The sequence below is a fragment of the Vulpes vulpes genome, chromosome 6 (genome assembly GCF_048418805.1).
Source record: "Vulpes vulpes isolate BD-2025 chromosome 6, VulVul3, whole genome shotgun sequence".
Taxonomy (NCBI): domain Eukaryota; kingdom Metazoa; phylum Chordata; class Mammalia; order Carnivora; family Canidae; genus Vulpes; species Vulpes vulpes.
In genome coordinates, this window is record NC_132785.1 from 5,863,018 (window position 1) to 5,882,944 (window position 19,927).

The window sequence follows — 19,927 nt, forward strand, 5'->3', positions numbered from 1 at the left end:
GAGTTTAACTAAGTCACCTATGAAACACGGCCCTCCTGTGCTCTTATGGTGTGACCTCTTACCAGATGTGTGTCTCTCTTACTAGCTTTCCCCTCTCCCAATCTCACAGTGGTGATAAGGGCTTAGGACTCCTACTTCCTGATTGTTGGCTATCAAAAGCATGTTTATAGAGCAAGAGCATTCTGGAATAAAAGAATACAGGAACCAGAGTCAGTCTCCTCCATTATCAGTAGCTTATTTTAGTATTAAATATGAGAGCAGTCCCAAAAAAACTAGTCCGGAATGGTACCGCCTAGATTAGCTATGCCACTGAACAGATAACAAGTGTTTAAGAGACTCGAGCAAAAAAAAAAAAGAGAGAGACTCGAGCAGATACTGTCAGGTGTGATGAGGTAAAAGAACTAAAATAAGCTGAAGAAACTAGATTTGCAGAAATACCAGAGCAGGGCTTCAGATGAGACACAACTCTGCCCTGGAAGTTCTACCAGCAGCTACAAAGCTCAATCTGGCAGGCACTGCCACCATAAAAACAAAAGACAGAAGTAGAGGACATACAAGTCTGCTTCAGGGCAGGACCAAACATCAACAATAGAGAAGATTTGGAGGAAGATACATGCTATGAACCAAGCCCATGACAGGTATCCAGAATTCTCAGTTCTATACAAATTTGTCACACCATTATCCATCTGCTTCCTGACACCGAGTCTCAATCAGAAACTGGAATATAAGGGGGAGACATTTGGTTCCTGCACCAGCACAAAGTAGAATAAGACCACCCTCCCTCATCAGAATTCTATTTTACAGTGGGGATGCAAAGATCAACATTTTCTCAGCCCAGTATTACTCAACCTCAGCATGTTGCTGTTTTCCTGCTAAAAAAGCCAAAAATACAGAAAAATATTTATCTCAATGGATAGTTTTTTTCCCCTTGATTTGCTTTAATTATATAACATTTTCTTAAATTTTTCGCATTTGCTACTTCTTGGTTGCAAACATACAGAAACAGCCGACAAAATTAATGAATAAAAAGCAGCTTTTTCTTGTGTTTGTTAAAGCTTCTTTTGTTTTGGTGGTCTTGTTTGTATGTTTCTTTTTGTGACTGCCTGACACATTATCAGCCTCACTCCCGCAATCCTCTGTTAGTTTGTCAACATCATTTGTCAGAAGTCAATACCTGTCAGCTGAGTATGCAATAAAATTCTGGAGCAAAGTCAGTTTCTGAGAAGCTTATAATCTTGATGGGAAAGACATACCTTGAATTATTAGAAAAATATTTAACTTCTAATTCTTTTAAAAGTAAATAAAAGAGGGGTGCCTGGTTAGCTCAGTCGGTAGAGCATACAACTCTTGATTGTAGGGTGGTGAGTTCAAGTCCCATGTTGGGTGTAGAGATTACTTAAATAAACAAATCTTAAAAAAATAAAATAAAAGCAAATAAAAGAAATACTCATTGGCCAAGATTTTTTCCATTCCTCATGTCATTACACTAGGGTTAAGTATGCAAGCTAATGATGAAAATTACTGTCATAGGTACAAACATAAAATGCTCTTTTTTATTAAGGGGTGTGAATATGAAACATGATCACCTGTAAAAATAAATAAATAAAGACGGCTTTGTTCTTTGACAATATCAGAATAAGGAACTTTGGCTTTTTATTCCTTGTAAGACTTTCTGTAGTTGACTACTTTTTTCTTGCTTTGTCATTCCCTTCAGATTTGTATTACCTCAGATCCTCAGAGATAAAACAAGGACAGAGAGTCCTCATTTAGAAAACATTTCCTAATTTTACATTTTAAAAGTTAATATTTAAAAAGAAAAACCTTAACACCCCCAACCCATCACCCCATTCTGAATAATCTAGTTTAATATAAGCCTATAAATAAGTTTTTTTCCCTCAAAAAACTTAAGTACTTTACAAGAATTACTGTTTAAAAAATTCACCTAGGGAAATTAAAGTTCCAGTCATTTTACCCCTACAATAGATGGTACTCAAGTATTTGAGTCTCAGTGGCGTTTCTTTAGCATCACCCTTTAGTTGTTCCATTAGCATGCTGGCTTAGAGTCTCCTTAATCACTCTTCTCTTCTCCTTGATAATGTCTATACTCTGGCTTCAGCTCCCATGTGTTTTTGTGCGTTCCTTTTACATTCTGAACACCAATTTCTTTTAAGATTTCCTTCAGGTACCCCTAAAAACAAAAATAAAAACAACCCAAGATCAGACTATGAAGGCAGGAAACAAAATTTAAACCATACACCAAACCACATTCCTAAGTAATAAAAATCATGATCTTGAAAGCTCAACAAGATTTCTCTATTAAAGATGTTAAAAAAAAAAAGATGTTCAATAAACTGCCTCTTGGTTCTATACATGCAGTACACAACAACTGTGTTAAATATACAATCATTTGCATTAAAGGGATTGGAAGTCAGAAATGCCAAACGATCTGAGAGCTTAAAAAAAGTCCAAATGAAAATACACTAGGAGGTTACTGGTGCTCACTGTTTGCTAAAGAGGACACAGTATACCACGTGTAATCTTCCCTTGAGTTCAGTGGCCTCACTCAATTCAAGGTGGATAGGGTTATTGGATTAGAGCCAGTCATTTCAGAAGCAGTAGCATAAATATTTTTTATACATAAAAAATAAAGTTTGGGGGATGACAATATTCTAGAAAGCAAGCACATGACAGGCATCCAGAATTCTCAATTCTATGGTGACTTTTCAAAAATTTGCTCTCAGGCCACTTGTTTTTCCTGTGCAATAAGGAAAGCTATTATTTGTGTTTAGTATTGTTCTTATCTTGGCCAAGCTTGCCAAGACAGAGTAAGGAAAAAGAAGTGATGATAAGACATGCTAAAAGTCATGGGGCCTACAGTATTCTCATGCTTGGTTCCTCCAAAGGAGAGAAGTGACCAATGACATAGGGCACAACTCTGTTTTATGTTATTTTAGGTCCCTGAAAACTCAATACACATTAACCAAGTGATTCCCTGTATTCAGGGAAATGATGGCTGTGATAAATATAATTATAAAACCCTACCTTTACTTGCCAACGCCCAAGGCCAAAAAGCATTCCAGTATAAACTAACATAAATTATAGTACTTCCTTCTTGGAGACAGAGAGAAAAGTTAATTATTTAAAAGTGTTTTTCGGGGCACCTGGGTGGCTCAGTCGGTTAAGTGTCTGCCTTAGGCTTAGGTCATGATCTCGGGGTTCTGGGATCAAGCCCCACATTGGGAGGGTGTCACTGCTCAGTGGGGAGTCTGCTTCTCCCTTTGCCCCTCCCCCCACTTGTGACTCATTCTTGCAATGAATAAATAAAATCTTTAAAAAAGTGTTTTTTTCCCCTTGCAGAACCAATCCAGTACATTCTGTGTATATGCTTCAAAGAACCAGTTATATTACTAGTGACTCACCCTGTTGATAGATAGAAGATGTAATATTTTTTTTTTATTACAAGGCACTGTAATAAAAGTGCTTGTAATAAGAAAGTGCATCTCTGCGCTGAAATGAGGCACTGATTAGAAAAATGACTGAGAAGCTCTTACGAAGATGTTTAAGGCAGTGCTCTTCCTGGGGCTGGACTACCTGCCTCAGAACCTCATGGGAAACTTGTTAAATAAGTCTCATCTTGGAGATCCCTGGGTGGCTCAGCGATTTAGTGCCACCTTCGGCCCAGGGTGTGATCCTGGAGACCCGGGATCGAGTCCCACATCAGGCTCCCTGCATGGAGCCTGCTTCTCCCTCTGCCTGTGTCTCTACCTCTCTCTCTCTCTCTCTCTCTCTCTCTCTCTCTCTCTGTGTCTCTCACGAATAAATAAATAAAATCTTAAAAAAAAAAAAAAAGTCTCATCTTAGGCCTAGTGAATCAAAATATCTGTGGCCAAGCCTGGGAATCTGCATTTTCACAAGCCTCTAGGAGACTCTGATTTAACTACACTCAAGCTCCCAGGTATCTGCTTTAAAGGTTCGTTCAGCTCAAATACTCTAGGATCTTGAGTCCTTGAAGTATTATTGCTTAACTCTCTGAGCCTCACAGTCGTTGGGGATTCTGTGTTAATGAACACACAATCCAATACCACCTTTTACCGATTGGTATAAATACTGTTTAGAAGATCCTTTCATTTAGGGGTGGGCTGTCACTCAGAAACAACAGCTGATTAGCACTGGTACTACAGAGAGTTCCTTACATGGCCCTGGTTGGCTTAGCTGGACTACTAGTGTGGCCTTCCCATTTCAGCAGCCAGGGCCCAGCAGGTGGCAGCAATGAATCAAATGAGGCCTGGGTTTCCCAGGAAGAAGGCCGCTTGCCTCCCACACCTTTCTCCAGTTGCCTTCACTAAGGGATCTGTGCCAATGAGTAAGCATAAAGGCTTGAGACATCCAGGTAATATGCACATCTGCTATCTGCTGCTTCAAATCACATTATAAAAATGGGACACTGTTCATAAGCTACTTTCCAATTAAACAGTGTTCATTAAGGGAAAAAGATGTGCTGGGCACAAAAGATTTTCAGTTTAGACGCCAAGAATGACATCTTTGTAAAATTCCAAAGAACCATTTATTGTGAAGCTGGCTATGAACCTGTGCACAAACAATCAAATAACTGGCTGCTCTGGGTCAAAACTGAAAAGAGCAACTCTGGGAGCACGGTGGTTATGAGACAGAAACTCTCTTGACCTCAGGCCTAGCGTGCCTATTCATAATCCAGATACAGAACACGAAAAGCCTCAAAAGGGTTAAACACAAAATAGTAAGAAAGTCTCAAGAGTACGAATTCAGCTGCTTTCATGTGTAGCCCACACTCATTTTGTTAAATTAGTAGAAGGCTATGGAATATTTTGTTTTCTTAATGAAAAGTCACTCTTCTTTTCAACAATCAGAACAGAATGAGATAGGCAGTCTGTCAATCTGTCAGGTAACCAGATGGGATTAAGGTCACGATATCTAGCCATGGTACAGAATTCTTTTTTGGTGGCAGGTGGGGAAGAGTACATTTCTCGAGTTTTAGAATGTTCCAAACTGCAATCTGGAGCCATTTTACTCTAACCAAATGAATTAACTTGGTACAACTCATTAATAGAGAAAATAACAGTAATGAAAGCGAAACACAGGTCACAAAAATCCCTGAAGGAACGACACAGGTAGGGAATAGTGAGATCATGTCACTCCTCTGTTGAAAAATTTTTAATGACTTCCTTTTGGGCCTACAGGTTAAATTCCAAACTTCTTCACAGGCATCCATTCAGACCTGCCTTTTCCCCTTGGCCTCATCTTCTAAGAACTCCCTGAACACATACCTGTCATTTCGGTGTCTCTACATGCTTCTAGTTTTTCCATACGCTGTTCCCTTTCCCTGTCATACTTAACCCCTTCCCTCAAATCAGGACACCTCACCCTTGAAGACTGCATGAATGTCACTTTCTCAGACCAACTTCCCCTAACTGTCCTATTTCTTAGATTTACATTTCACACTGTGTGTACTTCGGTGATAGCCCTCAATCTACATTATAACCCTCGACTCACATGCCTCTCTTCCATCAAACACGTGCTCCTATTACAGCGGCTGCCTGCACATCACAGACTCTCAGGAACTTACACTGAAAAGACAGGGTATGTTGAAGAGTAAACAAGGGAACTAAGGGGATTTGGTGGGGGAAGTGCTTGAGGTAAGATCACTTAGAAGGTCCACAGGACTAAACTACTCGAACCCTAGTTCTTTTCATTTTAAGAACTCAGGCTCTAATTAAGTTATAGGGCAGTGACCCAGTTTGAGAAATACAAGTTGACTGATTAAACTGTATTACCTGAATCTGAATGACACTCATTACTAAGAGTCTGTATTATAGTGATAAAATATTGTTGGGGACAAAGCCAGCTGAAGAAAAGATTTTAAAGATTCTAACAGGATTGAAGATCAATTGGTAATCTAACTTTCCCTTTATAAAAATTCATATATTCCCAAATATTTATTTTAGAACCTACAATGGGCCAGGTGGAGTAGCAACACAGTCCATCTTCATCCTCAAGAGTTTACAGTTTAAGATTAGGGCATGTGAGTGGGAGGCAAAGGCACAGAAGCAGGCAATCATAAAGCACAGTGATAAGGACAATATACACAGGATATTATGGGAACACTGAGAAGGGGCACTTAACCCAGCTGGAGTCGTGATCTGAGGTTTGGAGGATGTATATTTCATCCTTTGAATTGAACAGCAATTCTGTGCAGAGATCAGGAGATACTAGTTCTTCTCCTCTCATACTAAACACTGACTTTCCAATTTAATCTTTTGCTTGACCACCTGCATTTTAAATAAAGGATTCTAGAACTCAGTAGATCACCTTTATGTGACACAGGATTGGAGAGATTTCTCATTACTGCTATGTGCAGTGCTGCAGAACAAGATCTGAAAGAAACTGGCTCAGGTCCAGCAACCCTTCATCAAAGGGATGTGTGGGAGAGTATTTACAGCAAGTCTGAACTGCAGAGAAAAAAGGGATAGAACATTACTGCTTCTTTGGAAGGAAAAGGCAAAGCAAATACTGGACCAAACAGGTGAAGTGATTAGGATGTGATTTGCACATTTGTGGGTCAAGATAACACTGTGGTGGCCCAAAAGCCAGAAATCCACAGATCAAATTCCTAACACCCCCGATCCACAAATCATGACAAGTCTATGTAGAGTTGCAAGGCACACTAGCCTACTACTGGAGTCTTTCTCTTTCTCCTTCATTCCTTCCCTCCCTCCACCCCCACCATTTCTCATATCATCTTTTTCTCTACTGCTATGCTAACCAATTCTCAAACCAGGAATTTCATTTTTTTTAAAGATTTTATTTATTTTTCATGAGAAACACAGAGAGAGAGAGAGAGAGAGAGAAAGAGAGAGAGAGAGAGAGAGAGGTAGAGACACAGGCAGAGGGAGAAGCAGGCTCCATGCAGGGAGCCAGACGTGGGACTCGATCCCAGGTCTCCAGAATCAGGCCCTGAACTGAAGGCGGCGCTAAACCGCTGAGCCACCCAGGCTGCCTCAAACCAGGAATTTCAGTTAAGCATTATATATATATGTAATAAATTTACTATGTCTAAATTCCTAGAAATTGGTCAAAAACATGTATCTTTGACAAAGAGCTGATCACCAAGTATTAATACTTTAAGTGAGCAAATAATATGACCCTAATAGATGTCTAGTCACAAAATCTGCCCAGAAAGGTTAGACTGAATAAACAATATGCAATCCATAGCAAAGATGGCACTGGTTAATGCTAGTCACCAAAGGGAAGTCCTTCCATGCTTCTTAAAAATTTTTTTTAATTTATTTTTTTTTAAAGATTTTACTTATTTATTCGTGAGAGACAGAGAGAGAGAGAAAGAGAGGCACAGACACAGGCAGAGGGAGAAGCAGGCTCCATGCAGGGAGCCCGACATGGGACTTGATCCCGGGACTCCAAGATCATGTCCTGGGCCAAAGGCAGGCGCCCAGGGATCCCCCTTCTATGCTTTTTATAAAATGATCCAAGGCAAGAAGGCCATTATTAGGTCTGTATAATTTCAAAATATTATTTCAAATTATTTGTGTGATTAAAATAGAAGACTTACTGATAAAGATGTTAGTGGCTCCAAGGCACAAAATTCTTTCATTAAAAAACAAAGTGCACATTACGCATAAGCTGCTAACAAAGGCAACATATGTTTTCACTCCTTTGAGAAAACTGCAAACAGGATAGGGAAGGGGACGTTGGGGATTCTCTAGGACATGGGCCATGTCAGTATTTTTATCTTCTTTTCCTTCTGGCTTCACCCCCATTTTCCTACTAGACCCTGCCCCCATATCCTCTCTGCTCACACAGGTTGCGCTCCTCCCTTTGTAAAACTCTGAGAAGAAATGATAGGTAGTATAGTGGTCAAAGCACAAGCCCTATCTTATGGCTTACTCCAAATTCTAGAAGAGCAATTTATTACTGTATGAGTATCTGTGTGCTGGTGGTGTATTATCTCCCTCTTAGTAACACTCTATCTGCCTAGCACTGGCAAGTGAGTCCTATGTTTGCATATATCACATGAACAAAGTTCATCTCCTTTGGGCCCAAACTTTATTTGTTTAAAGATGTGCTTTCTAAACTGTATTTATTTGTATGCTAAACATAACTTAACCTTGGAATACTGCAAGATGTTCCAAGGTTGAAATACGATGGCTTCCAACTAGGAAAGTGTATATATATACATAGTTCATGTTCAAACTGTTAATTAAGAAAATACAATCATAAATGTCCAAAACTTAACAGTAGCAAAACCTAAAATCCTTTTCAGATGAACATAGGGGAAGGGAAGGAAAAATAAAATGAAAACAGACGGAGACAAGCCATGAGAGGTGTTTTTTTTTTTTTCTTCAAAGATTCTTAATTATAGGGAACAAACAGGGTTGTCGGAGGGGAGGTAGCTGGGGGATGGGGTAACTGGGTGATGGGCATTACAGAGGGCTCTTGAAGTAATGAGCACTGGGCATTGTATGCAACTGATGAATCACTGAATTTTACCTCAAACTGATAATACAATTATGTTAAATTGAATTTAAGTAAAAAATTTTGAAAATAAAATAGAAAAATCAACAAATTTCCATTTAAATTCAATAAAAAGGAATTTAAATATGAATTCTTACATTTAGAACCATAGCAACCATCTATTACTGCAGAAGGTATGAAGCATAGTTTCAAATGTACAAAAAATAAAAAGACATTAATTGGTATAGTTATTAGTCTATTTGAAAATACTGCTAGAAAATTAAATGGCAACCACAGAGATCATAGGTATATATTTTACCAAAAGAGAATTTTCAGTAAATTAGCTAGCACTCCCAATGATGAAGTATTATCCATCCTTAAAATATCTGGAACAGAGAGTAAAGTTTTACCTTAGAGCAACAGTAGATAAAAACTCTTGGTGGCTAAGGATTAAAAAAGGATTGATGACAATCTGGCAGTTAGTTCCTCAGGTTAAACAGTTATGAAGGGACTGAGCAATTCCACTTGAAAGAGAAATAAAAAACTATGCTCACGTAAAAACCTGTACAGAGATGTTTACAGCAACTTTATTCAAAATAGCCAAAAAGCAGAAATAACTCAAATGTCCATCCATGAGTGAATGCATAAACAAAATGCTGTGTATCTCTGTAACAGTATACTAGTTGGTAATAAAAAGTGATGAAATACTATAGGTGCCACAATGTGGATGAAATCTGAAAATATTATACCTAGATGAAAAGAATCTCCTAGTCATAAAAGATCACATATTTTATGCTCCTAGGTATATGAAATGTCCAGAGTAGGCAAATCTTCACAGATAGAAAGTAAAGCAAATTAGTGTTTGCCAGGACGTCTCAGTGGCTCAGCGGTTAAGCATCTGCCTTTGACTTGGCATGATCCTGGAGGCCCCGGGATCAAGTCCCACACCGGGATCCCTGCATGGGGCCTGCTTCTCCCTCTGCCTATATCTCTACCTCTGTGTGTGTGTGTTTCTCATGAATAAACAAATAAAATCTTTAAAAAAAAAAAAAATCAGTGTTTGCCTAGGGTAGGTGTTGGGGAAGGGAGAGTAATTGCTAATAGGTATAGAGTTTCTTTAAGAAAATGTTCTAAAAAGAAAAGAAAAGAAAATGTTCTAAAATTGATTTTGTGGTGATGGTCATACAACTCTGTGAATATATTAAAATCTGGTGAATTTTAATGAAAAAAATACATGTGTGTGTGTATTTTTTAAAATTTTATTTATTTGAGAGAGAGCAAGAGAGCGAGCATGAGTAGTGGGGGTGGGGAGCAGAGGGAGAAGAGCAGACTCTCCAGTTAGCAGGGAGGCCGTAGAGGGGCTCAATCCCAGGACCCTGAGATCAGGACCTGAGCAGAAGGCAGATGCTTTTAACTCCCTGAATCACCCAGGTGCCCCTGAAAATTAAGATTTTAAATTGCAGGGGAGGGTGGATGAGACCTATCTAGTTCATAACAACAAATTAACACCATTTTTTATTAGCAAATTATGATGGGTAAAGTAATATTTTTAATAAACAGTGGCTAATTGTGTATCAGTCCATATGTACTAGAAATACGATGGAATTAAAATATCTGTCTTGGGACATTCTAGAAGGAATGCGTCTATAAAGCTGCAATATGGAACTGAAACTACAAGGTCTTCTGCCAACAGGCTTATCCTCTGGCATCTCAGTTCTCCTGTGAGAGAGAAAAACTGGGAAGCTGTGAACACTTATCCACGGAGCCGTGCTTTCTTTAGTGCCGAGACCACTGCAAAGAAAATGATCTCTTTCCTGAGATAATTTCCGTAAGGATGGAATACAATTCAAATAGTTATTTTATTTTTTTAAAGATTACTTATTTATTTGAGAGAGAGAGCCAGAGAGAGTGTGCGCAGAGTTAGCAAGAGAGAACATGGTCGGGGAGGGGGGTGCAGAGGGAGAGGGAGAAGCCAACTCTCCACTGAACAGGCAGCCCTATGTGAGGCTCTGCAGGGCTCGATCCCAGGACCCCGAGATCATGACCTGAGCCAAAATTAAGAGTCAGACACCATCCACATGCCCTATACTAAATTCTATTTTTGTTTAAGCTAGTTTGAGTTGAATTTCTATTCTCTGCAACTGAAAGAGTCTCAACCAATTCACCAATCTATAATAGCATATACTTGTGGGGGGGGCGGGGCGGGGGTTGTTTTGTTTTGTTTTTTAAAGTAAGCTCTATGTTCAACATAGGGCTTGAACTCACAACTCCAAGATCAAGAATCACATTGGCTCACATTTGGCTCCACCAAATGAGCCAGCCAGGTACCCCTATAACAGCATATACTTATAAGCAGAATTTTGGTTTTTGACAGGAGAAATAATCAGTAGGTCAAATTTTCTAGCCATTTTATCCTTTAAAAAAGTCTATCTTCTTGTATCTTACCGAAGCCAAATTTTGCTTAAATTACTTCTGCTCATGCCTTTATTTAAATCTATCTGGAAACAAAGTTTGAGGGTTAGGTTAACATTGCCTTATTGCTGCAATGGCTTTGTTTATTGAGAGCCCACTTTGTGCAAATCAAACTGCCTACTGAACATTATATAGTGCTGGGGAACTTGAAGTATGGGCATCAATTGGTTCAAAGTCAAAGGCACCCAAATCTTTGCCTAGGCTTTCCTGTTAATTTTAACTTGCTTTATTAAAAAGCATGCAAATTGTTTGATTACATAGTTGAATTAAATAATGGTCTGCTGGACTGACATGAGTAGGGATTGTTGATTTAGAAAGGATCATCAATAATTAAATATAAACTTCCCTGGATCGTGCCCAGAAATTGGGTGGATACCACACAAGGAAATCATCAGAGGTTTGGTTATAACAAGGGCTGATTTTCAATGATACTTTTAGCAGAAGGCATGGTTCATGGAACACTGGTAAATGGCTGCTATGCGAGAGAACGAGGTGTCAGGGCTCAAAGTGGTCTTGGCAGTCTGGTGTTTCAAAGGGAGCAATTAGGTAAAGTTCTGAATGGTTTAAATTCTGAAGGAAATGCTATGTATGCTTCTATTTTACAGATAAAATACAAAGGAAGACTAGGCATAACAAATTCAAGGTGATAGATCAAAGACTGCAGGGGAGAAATAATAGGCTTCTTCTGGTATTTCACATTAAGGAGGGCTTAACAGCCCAAATTTAAACCATATAAAAACAACCCTTTAAATGGATATCCTGTTTCTGACTTTACATCAGTTACAGAGCTTGGCCTTTTAAAAATCGGCTTATTTGCCCTTGATGAGTAACTTTAACTCCTTGATTGTTTATGCAAGTCACATACTGGTCAATGAGAGAAAATGAAATAAACGGAGGAGTTGAATTCACATATTCTTGAGCATACTAGCAAAGTGGACAAACTAATAAAAAACTAGATAAAAGGGCAGAAAATAAAAGATTCCATTTAATTTTTTAAAATTCTGTAAATAAACACTGTTATAATTCAATTAGCTGCTTTGCTAATATCCGATTAAGAAAGTTAAACAGAAGGAAATGTGACTCGGAGATTGGAGAAAAGGGATTTGGATCCCTTGTTACCAGTGTTTTAAATGGATTAGAAATAACAGATTGTTAGCAAACAGGCACAAAAGTTTGGAGCAGGGATAAAAACTGATTTTTTTTTTAAATTGATTATTTATAGAGCAAACGTAAACTTTCTAAAATATCAATTTAATAAATTTTTCCTTAAAAATGGTGAACAGGGAACCCTGGGTGGCGCAACGGTTTAGTGCCTGCCTTTGGCCCAGGGCGCGATCCCGGAGACCCGGGATCGAATCCCACGTCGGGCTCCCGGTGCATGGAGCCTGCTTCTCCCTCTGCCTGTGTCTCTGCCTCTCTCTCTCTCTCTGTGTGACTATTATAAATAAATAAAAATTAAAAAAAAAAAAAAAATGGTGAACAGGCCAACCCAAGCACCACCTCAACAAGCGCCGAGGGGCAGTACAGTTCAAGTTTAAAAGGACCTAATATTAATGGTAAGTAAATTCTGATTAAATTTTAAAAATCCATTAGAGTGGGACGCCTGGGTGGCCCAGTGGTTAAGCGTCTGCCTTCAGCTCAGGGTATGATCCTGGGGTCCAGGGATCGAGTCCCACGTCAGACTCCCTGCATGGAACCTGCTTCTCCCTTTGGCTGTGTCTCTGCCTCTCCTTCTGTGTGTCTCTCGTGAATAAATAAAATCTTAAAAAAAAGAATCCATTAGAGAATAGCCCACAAGACAGGGATAAACACCCTCATCATGACAGATCAGTATGGCTCTTAAAAGAAGCACTTCTTCTAGAGGGCACATTTTCAAATAAATAAAAGAAGTTGAGTGGTTCTGGGGGAGTGGTAGGGGAACAAAAGAAAGACTAGAAATAGTACAAAGACTTTAGGCTTAATGTCAATGATCAGTATGAAGACATCTTTTCTGAGTGTTGGAAATAAACCCGGACGTCAGCATAGGTGCATGCGAACTGCTTCATATAGGACACCCTTCCTTCAGTAACATCGTCTACATGAAGTAGAACATATTTAAAGGATCATTGTGAGCAAGTACATACCACAGGCTGCTTTGTGATGTCCACCAAGTCCTTAAGATTATAATACTGATGTTTCTCAAATGCCGAAAATAGCATGTCTAAAACGTGTTGTTTATCAGCTCGAGCTCGTTTTCCATCTTCTTTCTTTTTCCTTTCATATTCAATCTAGGTGCAAACAGCAAAAAGTAATAAAGGCATGAATTCAACATGGTCATTTTGAAAGACAGGCATTCTCTTTTTAGCACCCCCCCCCCCAAAAAAAAACGATTAATTTCAAGCAGCAGGGCAGCAGATTAAAGAGCACTGGGTTTAGAACCTGGGTCTTTACTGCTCCGGGGGCTCCTCAGTCCTTGAAGGATCTACAAAGGTATTAACATGCCTGCCCCTAAACCAACTTCACTCCTTCCTAAGGCTTTATATAATGTCTCCATATGCCCCTATTTTAGTATATGTACTGCTGAAGCGAGCACTCCATATGCCCCTAAATAGCCTTTCCTTGCCAAATTGTAACAATTCATCATGGCAACTGATTAGGTCATGATTGATTGATTAGGAAGTCCAACTTGAAGTTGCTTTTGTTTCTGATTACTCCAAGTACAGTAAAATAGTTTACCTAACAGATGCAGTTTGATAGGTAGCATCTTTCAAAATTGAGGTTTTTCAAGACAGGTAGGGGATTAAAAAAAAGGCAGGCAGGTTACATAAGTTCTCTAGGAAGTGCAAAGTTTAAGAAGCACTAGTAAAAGGAAAAGAACATGGGCAGTGAGGAGGCCTTTTCTCCTCCTGACTCAGGGTGATGTCCTTGAACTTGTTTCTTCTCTCATAAAATGAAGTAAGCTTACTAATAGAAAAGGATAAAGACATACTCAGTACCAGGCACAAGCAAACTGTTTTTCCAAAATCCCCATTTTATCTTCGAACATTCATGTGAACTCTAAAGTGTCACCTGTATAATACACTTTTATTTGTAATATAAAAATAAAATACCTCTCATTAAAATAAAAATGACACTCTAGGAACAAGTGGTATATTTGTCCTGTAGTTTTATGTAGTTTTATGCATACCAGTTAGAAAGCAGTGGCACTAAAATAATGTAAAAACTCTCTGAGACAGACATTTGATAAAGAGATTTGAACATTTGTTTAAAAAAAATAAAAAAAATTACTTTTTATTAGGCAACCTACTGAATGGGAGAAGATATTTGCAAATTATATATCCAATAAGGAGTTAATATCCAAAACATATAAAGAACTTTTACAACTTAACACCAAAAAGCCCCCACTCCAATCTGAAAAATGAGAAGAGGACCTAAGTAGACATTATTCCAAAAACAAACATATGACCAACAAACACAAAAAAAGATGCTCAACATCATTAATTTTCAGTGAAATACAAACTGAAACCACCTTATACCTGTCAGAATGGCTAAAATCAAAAAGGCAAGAAGTAATAAGTGTTGGCAAGGATGTGGAGAACAGGGAACTCTCGCACACTGCTGGTGGGATTATAAATTAGTATGCTGTGAAAAACAGCATGGAGGTTCCCCAAAAAATTAAAAATTGAAATGCCATATGATCCAATAAATCCACTTTTGGTTATTTACCCAAAGAAAATGAAAACACTAAATCAAAAAGATATGTGCATCCTGTGTTTATTGCATTATTTACAATAGCCAAGATATGGAAGCAACTTAAGAGTCCATCAGTAGACAAATGGCTAAGAAAAATGTGGTGTGCATGTATACATACATACCCACCGAGGAATATTATGCAGCCATTAAAAGGATGGGATTATGCCATTTGCAACAACACAGATGGACCTAGAGGGTATTATGCTGAGTGAAGTAAATCAGACTGAGAATGACAGGTACTATATAACTTCACTCGTGTGGAATTTAAAAACAAATGACTAAACAAACAAAAAGAATCAGACCTATAAGTGAAGGAAAAAAAAATGCAGGACAGCAAACTGATGGCTGCCAAAGGGAAGAGGGGTTGAAAAGATAGGCAAAATGGGCAAAGGGGAGTGGGAGATACAGACTTTCAGTTATGGAGTAAGTCATAGGAATAAAAGGTAAGGGAACAGCATAGGGAACACAGTCAATGATACCGTAATAGTGTAAGAGGACAGATGGTAGCCACACTTGTGGTGAGCTGGGTGTAGCATAATTTACAGAGAAGGTGAATCACTATACAGTACACCTGAAACTAATGTAACACTGTGTATCAGCTATACTCAAATAAGAAAAATTTTTTAACTTATTCTTTATTGCAAACATGCAACTCATATTCACTCTCTCCAGTTGGTTAAGCTTTTAATTTTTAAAGAAATGCTTCATTTTGATGAAGCATAAAGCATATTAGAGGAAATACATGTAAACTGCAGCAGCCCACCTAGTAAATAAAGCATCAGCAGGCTGGGTGAAAGCTGCCAGAGAACAACCTCCTGTGCATCAAATGGAATTAACTATAATCTAGAGACTAGCTTAAAAAAAGAAAAAGAAATGTATTTCAAAACATACAACTAAATTACTGCATAAATTCCAGCCTCATATAGTTAAGTTTATTCTCTATATTTTAACAATAGAGGTTACAAAAGAGATAAAATTTAGTTTCTATTGATGTTAAACCTAGAAGTATATCTTATACATAATCAGAGACTTTCAATTAGTGGCAAAGGTAATAGACAACAGTGAGTATCTATTCTTCAATTAAATAGAATTGGGAGATAGGGATAAAGAACCAACTTAATTGTCTTATTAGTTTTTTTTTGATATGTGTACCTTGGGAGTAAAACTCAAAATCCATTAAGCTCAACTGATTAGGCATGGACTGCATTAAGATATAGGCAAAATAAGATAATCTCTTTCAAAAGGTATTCCTTTCTTAGGATTCATATATTAAAATATACAGAGGGGGCTTTGCACATTTTAAATACAGTAATAGCAGAGCACACAGCTACCTTTGGACAAGATCATGATGCGGAGAAAGGTGCAAATGCATTAACAAAGGGCTGTGTTGTTGGGGAGGAATGAAATCTGACCAGTCTCAAGATCTCTGGGTGGCAAAAGCATGAAAGAAACAACTATGGAAAGCTGCAGGGGATTAGAGAAGAGCAGAGTGACTAGAACAGCTAGAAGCAAGAGTGGAGAGGAGAGAGACCAGAGCAATCCATGACTAAGGAGAAAATCCAAGTCTTCCCAATGTGGAGAATATGGAAAAACAGGCAAAAACATGCATGTAGGTACAAAGGCAGAAGGAGAGTGGCTGTCCCAATTCAGTGAGAAAGGAGGCTGAAGAGGTGGCATAGACTAACAGGGATGAACCTGAGGTCCATTCAAGAATTTTCTCTCTAGGGTCAAAAGAAGGACAGAAGTAGGGTGCCTGGCTGGCTCAGTCAGTAGAGTATGTGACTCTTGATCTTGAGGTCATAAATTATTAGTTCAAGTCCTATGTTAAGTGTGGAGCTTACTTTAACAACAACAACAACAACAACAACAACAACAACAACAACAAGACAGAAGCAAGAGAAGAACTACATCAGGAAGAAAGCAAGCATGACAGGCCAGGATGAGACCCACAAATCCAAACAGGAGGGTTTTTGTATTAGAGAAATATCATGAAATGCCTTAAGGGATTAATATTTTAAGGTCCACTTTGCTGACCAGTATCTAAAATGTTTTTTTTGTTGTTGTTTACAATTGTACTTAGTTTGCATCCTGAAAACCCCCCCTCTACTGCTGCACCTCACTTGAATAGTTTCATGTTTTGTATTAAGATGAACAATCCAGAAAAGGGGACTGCTAAAAGAGAGAAAGAGAGTGAGGGAGGAGTCTTTTCTAGGAGATGAAGTTATTACTTATTACCCTTTAGTCAGGTGTGGGATAAGAAAAACTGAACTTGGATAGAGAAAAATAAAGGGAGACAAAATCAGAATAAGGAAGGGGAAAGAAAGCCTACATACACCCTTCCCATTGGTTTCAGTGGGATGTGGGCCAGAGGCCACAGGTCCTCAAGAAAAATAAAACAAAGGAAGTCAGGATCCCGCAAAGGTCCAGTGTTCAGCATTTGTACTCTGCGCAAAGCCCCCATTGCATGATACCCTGTGCGTCCTCTCGTCCGTCCCAGCTTTAATTTATGCTGAGAGAAGGAGGAAGAGTTAAATTCAGGAAACAGTAAAGAGAAGCAGTGGTATATTCAGCTTCTACCCTTAGTAGAGTCTTCCTTGTGTGAAATGCTTGGAGAAGCTAGTAAGATTAATAGGAAAAAATGTTTTCAAATACTGACAATCCCCAACTTCTGATGGTTCGACTTATTGAGATGGTGCAAAAGCAATACGTATGCAGTAGAAACCATAATTTGATTTTTGAATTTGGATCCCTTCCTGGGCTAGCAATATGCTATACAGTCCTCTCTTGTGGTGCTGCGCAGCGGGAGCCACCTGTAGCTCCCAGTCAGCCATGCTATCACCAAACAACCCATATACTTAAAACCATTCTGTTTTACTTTCAGTACAGTACTCGATGTATTACGTGAGATCTTCTTCAACACTTCATTATGAAATGGGCTTGGTGTTAGAGGACTTTGCCCCATGCAGGCTAACGTAAATGTTCTTAACCACATGTAAGGTAGGCTAGCCTAAGCTATGGTATTTGGTAGGTTAGACGTATTAAACACATTTTTGACTTACAATATTTTCAATTCTGACTGAAACCCCACCAAATATTGAGGCAGATCTATTAGGAAACCTGCTGATAAAGCAAGATGGCTCAATTCAGAGAGGGCATACGCTCTAATTGGTAGTGGAAAGAAAAGCCTTTTAAGTGTTTGTTATCAAGCTGTCCCAACTGGAGTCACATGTCAGATCCAAGAGGGCCTGAATCAAAGGTAAGAATTTAGAATAAGCTGGAAAGGAACTTAGCTTCAATCTCAAAATCACTGTATTCAATAGTGGTGCTTTCCTACTTTAGATCTGGGGGGAAAGCAGACTAGAAATGTTCTGTGTTAACTGTGTCTACTGATGGCTCAATACCTGGGGCCAGTGCAACCTAACTTTCGTTTTGATTCATGAAATACAAACACTTAAAAGTATAATCTGAAAACTCAGGCATATAAAATATCAGCAATAACAAAATGGCAATATTACTCCTTATTAGAGAAACCAAAGTACTAGAAATTTAATTCTAGACTTATTTAAAAACAAAAGGCAAATGACAAAATTTAATGTCCTCAGGGCCCATACTGTAGGAAATGTATTAAAAAGACCGTTTTAAAACAAAACTTTTTGTAGTATTAAATCTTTTTTGATAATGTCTAATACAGACTCATAATCTAAATTCTGCTCTGTAGTAGCAAGTAGTTCCAATGGATATATGTATAATTAAAATTATACATAATATATGTACATATGCATAATTATTTTAAAAGGTCATTGAAACAGTAATGACCATACACATACACATGTACATATGCATATGCATAACACAAATACATAGACATATGCACAATTATTTTTAAAATGGTCATTGAATTATTAGTAACTAACCTTATACTCAGGACAAAACTAAGATCCTGAGGTAGCTTTTTTTTTTTAACTAACAGTACAGAAATGGTCATCTTAATATTGTATTTACAATGTTGTACTACTGATAAAAAATTAATTTTCCAAATAAACAACAGATGATATGAACTAGTCTATTAAGGATAAGACTATAGTGTTGCAATAATGTTATTTCTTCTCTTTTTAACTCTTTTCTCTTTGGGAATTCTGTTTTGTACTGGTGCATCAGCATGGTAAAGGAAATAATGCTACTCAAAACAGTTACATATCTAAATTGTTAGCAGCCACTACAAAATAATAGGATAGTTATTGGACTAGAAATGGCTATTACTTGTATTTTAATTACCAACATTATAACTGCCCCAGTGACCACGATCACTGCACAACCAGCCACATAGAAATAATTGTCAATTTAGACAATTAATAGTCAACCATATATATAAATTTATCTATGTGCTATTGGTGAGTGGAAAAGGTTTTGAGGGGTAAATTTAGAAAGAACTTTAAATTTAGTCTCCAATTAAAAATTTTACAATCCAGAAAAGAAAAAATCTATCATACACAATTAATTTTTCTTTCACAACAGAAAACAAATTATTCAAGACTAAAATGCAACTAAATGTTGAAATCCATTGTGGTATGTTACATTCAACTATCATTACTGAAACCTTAATCACTGACTAAAATTATAAAAGCCACCCACCACCAATTAAAATACTGTAATACAGATGTCTGTAAATTTCTAGATTGTTGTTTGCAGAAATACTCTGACTGCTTTGTCAAGGCAGTCCTTGTGGAAGCTTTTAACTCTTGAAGGGAGCATGACGGCCTTGAATATCATTCATGGTTTGCATTTAAGTTCTTATAAACTAAAGCTTTTATTTCTGCCTAGTGTGTTATCTTTTGGGAGGAAATTAATTCTTTAGAGTCACCGAGTTCTTGGTGTGCAAATTCAAATGGGTAAAGCATGAAGCGTATCTCTACTAACACTAGGCAAATACTGCTGAAAAGCCTTTATGATATAGTCCTGTAGGCATCTATTATTCATTGAGCAAAATTCCAAATTTGTACATAAAAAAACAAACCCATCACACACACACACAAAAAAAAACAAAAAAACCAAACCAAACAACCTTCACTTGAAGACCAACAAAGTCAGTTGCCACAACTGAGGAAACAGAGTGCGTATAAAAATAAATTTTCTTAAAAAAAAAATAAATAAATAAAAATAAATTTTCTTTCTAGTTCCTGGGGATTTACCTCAAGATTTTAAGTAATCATTCAACTCC

At 37.9% G+C, this 19,927-nt stretch overlaps 1 protein-coding gene across 1 annotated transcript in view; it reads right to left on the reverse strand.

Moving 5' to 3' along the window:
• Positions 1–1,531: 1,531 nt before the first annotated feature.
• Positions 1,532–19,927, reverse strand: part of GTF2F2 (general transcription factor IIF subunit 2) — a 146,369-nt gene continuing 127,973 nt past the window's right edge. The window contains exons 7-8 of the mRNA XM_026017227.2: positions 13,101–13,244; positions 1,532–2,188 (exon numbers count right to left, since the gene is read on the reverse strand). Of these exons, the coding sequence (XP_025873012.1) occupies positions 2,069–2,188; positions 13,101–13,244 (264 nt within the window). The 3' untranslated portion in view covers positions 1,532–2,068. The remainder of the gene's footprint in view (positions 2,189–13,100; positions 13,245–19,927) is intronic.